Source organism: Marmota marmota, unplaced genomic scaffold, assembly GCF_001458135.2.
Source record: "Marmota marmota marmota unplaced genomic scaffold, marMar, whole genome shotgun sequence".
NCBI lineage: Eukaryota > Metazoa > Chordata > Mammalia > Rodentia > Sciuridae > Marmota > Marmota marmota.
Window position 1 is genome coordinate 2,822,916 of NW_025999863.1, and position 2,639 is coordinate 2,825,554.

Here is a 2,639-nt window from a genome sequence, read left to right on the forward strand (position 1 = left end):
CTAGAGTGGGGGGAGCGGAGGCCAGTGTGGGCGTGGCTAGGACCGTGGTGGGCGTGGCTAGGTCGGGGGGAGGAGCCGGGGCTGGAGGGAGGAGAGCCAGGAGGCTTGGGGACCAGGTGGGGGCTGAACGGAGGGCCGCTGGGACAAGGGAAGGGCCAAGACAAGGAGATACTTTGTTTCAGCAGAGGCAAGGTCAGGAATGTGGGCGTGGCCACAACGGAAGACCCTCTTGGGGGCGTGTTCAGGCTCTGAGCATAACCATGGAGACAGCAGGTTCGAGCCCTGGCGAAGGAGGAGCCCTGACCCTGGGCCAGGGCGGGTCGGGGCAGCAGAGGCGTGTGGCCATGTGCTGGACAACGGTGGACTGGTCAGGGCGGCCGGGAGGGTGGCCACCTGGGCACAAACTCAGGGTCCTACCCTGGGCGGGGCCGAGCCTGGGGGTGGCCAGGGACGCGCTCACCTCCTGCTTGCCCTTCATCCGACACACGTCTATGTCGCTGGGGTTGGAATGCCAGGTCAGCTTCTGTGGGCAGAGAGCTGGTGAGCGGGGCGGGGTCCCCAACAGCCCAGATATGCTGGTGGGAACCCCTGGTCCCGGCCCCCTGCCCACGGGCCTGCACCCCGTCCTCACCCGCTGGTACCGCAGCTCGGTGGATGTGGGCGGCTCCAGCTCCACCCTGTACAGGTTGTCCCTGCGAGAGGGCAGAGGCAGGCAGGTTGGAGGTCTCCCCATCCCTCCCCCATTCCACCCTCTCCCCCAAACTTGGTGTCCAACAGGTGACATGCGGGCACACGCCAGCCCCTCTGGCACGAGCATGTCCGACACCGAGTGGACCCTCTAATGGCCCAATCCCACCTGTAACGGGTCCACTCACACCGCAGGCCACCTCATGCCCGGATGTCCCACCTCAGCGGACCAAGGGCACGTGTCCCCAGACAGACTGTCCCACACGCCCGCCTCGGCTCACTTCCTGTGTGGAGTGGAGTGGCAGAGCAAGAGCCGGGGTGAGGGTGAGGGACTGTCTCTCTGCGGGCACGTGCCCTTGGTCCTTCTAACCTCTCAGCGTTACAGCGGTCACCTGTCTACCCTCCTCGTCCTCTTCAAGGCCTCTGGCCCAGCTGGTCACCCTCTTCCTGCAAACGCCATTCCTAAGCAGCCCCCGTGCCCCACCCTCCTGGCTGCCTGGACTCTCTGGGACGCTCCCTGCCTCCCCTCTCCTCTGTGGGCCCAGGACTGGGGACTCTTCCCTCCTCCACGACACCCCTCCTGGGCAGCCCCGTCCACTCTCAGGAACTGTCCACAACCCCGTGACGCCCAGCCGATGCCCATGCTCCCACCTCTCCAGCCCTGCGCTTCCTCGGGTGCACCCTCGGGGTCCAGCTGCCCCTGGATGTCTGGGGGGGTTCATGGGTCACATAGGCAACGTGGCCAGGCCACGTCTGACAGACCCCAACCCTGTACCTCCCGAGTCTGTCTAGGGGCTCAGGCCGCTTTTTGGGAGGAACCCCTGGACACCGGCCCCCTCCCCTCCTGGTCCCACACAGCTCTGGCTGCCATGCCTGCAGGCTGTGCCCAGACGCCCTGCTGACCCCAGGCCGTGCTTCCTTCCAGGGCGTCTCCCTGTCCAGCCCCGAGTGCTGCCAGCTTGGACCAGTAGACGCTGGGCTCCCTGGTCCCCAGTCTGTCCTCCCTACAGCAGGCACCAGAGGGTACCTGTGACCTCCTGAACCAGGACCCCTCTCTTTTCCCTCCATGACTTCCACTGTCCTCGGGGCAAAGCCCAAGTCCTCCCACTGCTCACAGGGTCCTCTGCCAGCTGACCGCCCTGTCCTCCCCACTCCCTCCGCTTCAGCCACTAGGGCCGCGCCGTTCCTCCAGCAGACTGGGCTCCACCCTGTCCCAGGGCCTTTGCACAGTCTCTGCCCTTCACCTGGAACACCCTTCCCCCAGGTGCCCCTGGATGAAGATTCACTTAGGTCCCACCCAATGTCACCTGCTCAGGGAAGCCCTCCTGACCATCCCCATGGCGTCTGTGTGGTTAGTTCCTGGCTGACTGGGCCTCCCACCCCAGGACAGCCTTCTACCACCATGGTGGACCGCCAGGGACTGTCCCCACCTTCACACACCCGAGCCAGTCCCACCCAGCACTCGAAGGCCAAGGTCACACAACCTGGCCACACAGCAGGCCGGTCAGGCAAAGCCACCCCTGCACACGCTGCCCCAAGAGCCCTGTACCTGTCCCCGATGAACAGCGTCCTGTTGACCCGCAGCACGCGCTGGATGTTGAGGTCTTCGGTGTACTCCACGGGGCTCGGGCGCCCAGGCCCCCCGCCCACGAACACGGGGTAGTGGCTCAGGTCTAGGGAGAGGTGGGACGGGGGTCACGCCCCTTCTAGACTGGCTCCTGACTTGGGGCCGCCCCTCCTGGTAGGGCCAGGGGACCCAATTTGGAAGCAAGAGCCTCTGTCAGGGCTCGACCTCCCCCAAGGTCCCCTTCTTCCCACTCACAGTCCCTGGGGGCCACGCTGAGCGGAGGCGGTTCCTCGGGGAAGAGGCCCTGGGAGTCCCCCAGTAGCAGCAGCAAGAGCATCAGGGCCGGGCAGGGAGGAGGCGCCCCCGCGGTCCGCATGGCGAGGGC

The 2,639-nt window shown here is 66.2% G+C and overlaps 1 protein-coding gene across 1 annotated transcript in view; it reads right to left on the minus strand.

Moving 5' to 3' along the window:
- Sema6b (semaphorin 6B) overlaps positions 1-2,633 on the minus strand; it is a gene marked incomplete at its 3' end in the record, with an annotated part of 9,683 nt that extends 7,050 nt beyond the window's left edge. Inside the window, exons 1-5 of the mRNA XM_048810915.1 lie at positions 2,510-2,633; positions 2,237-2,360; positions 632-692; positions 461-523; positions 61-138 (exon numbers count right to left, since the gene is read on the minus strand). Coding sequence (XP_048666872.1) covers positions 61-138; positions 461-523; positions 632-692; positions 2,237-2,360; positions 2,510-2,630 — 447 coding nt within the window. The remainder of the gene's footprint in view (positions 1-60; positions 139-460; positions 524-631; positions 693-2,236; positions 2,361-2,509) is intronic.
- Positions 2,634-2,639: the final 6 nt, after the last annotated feature.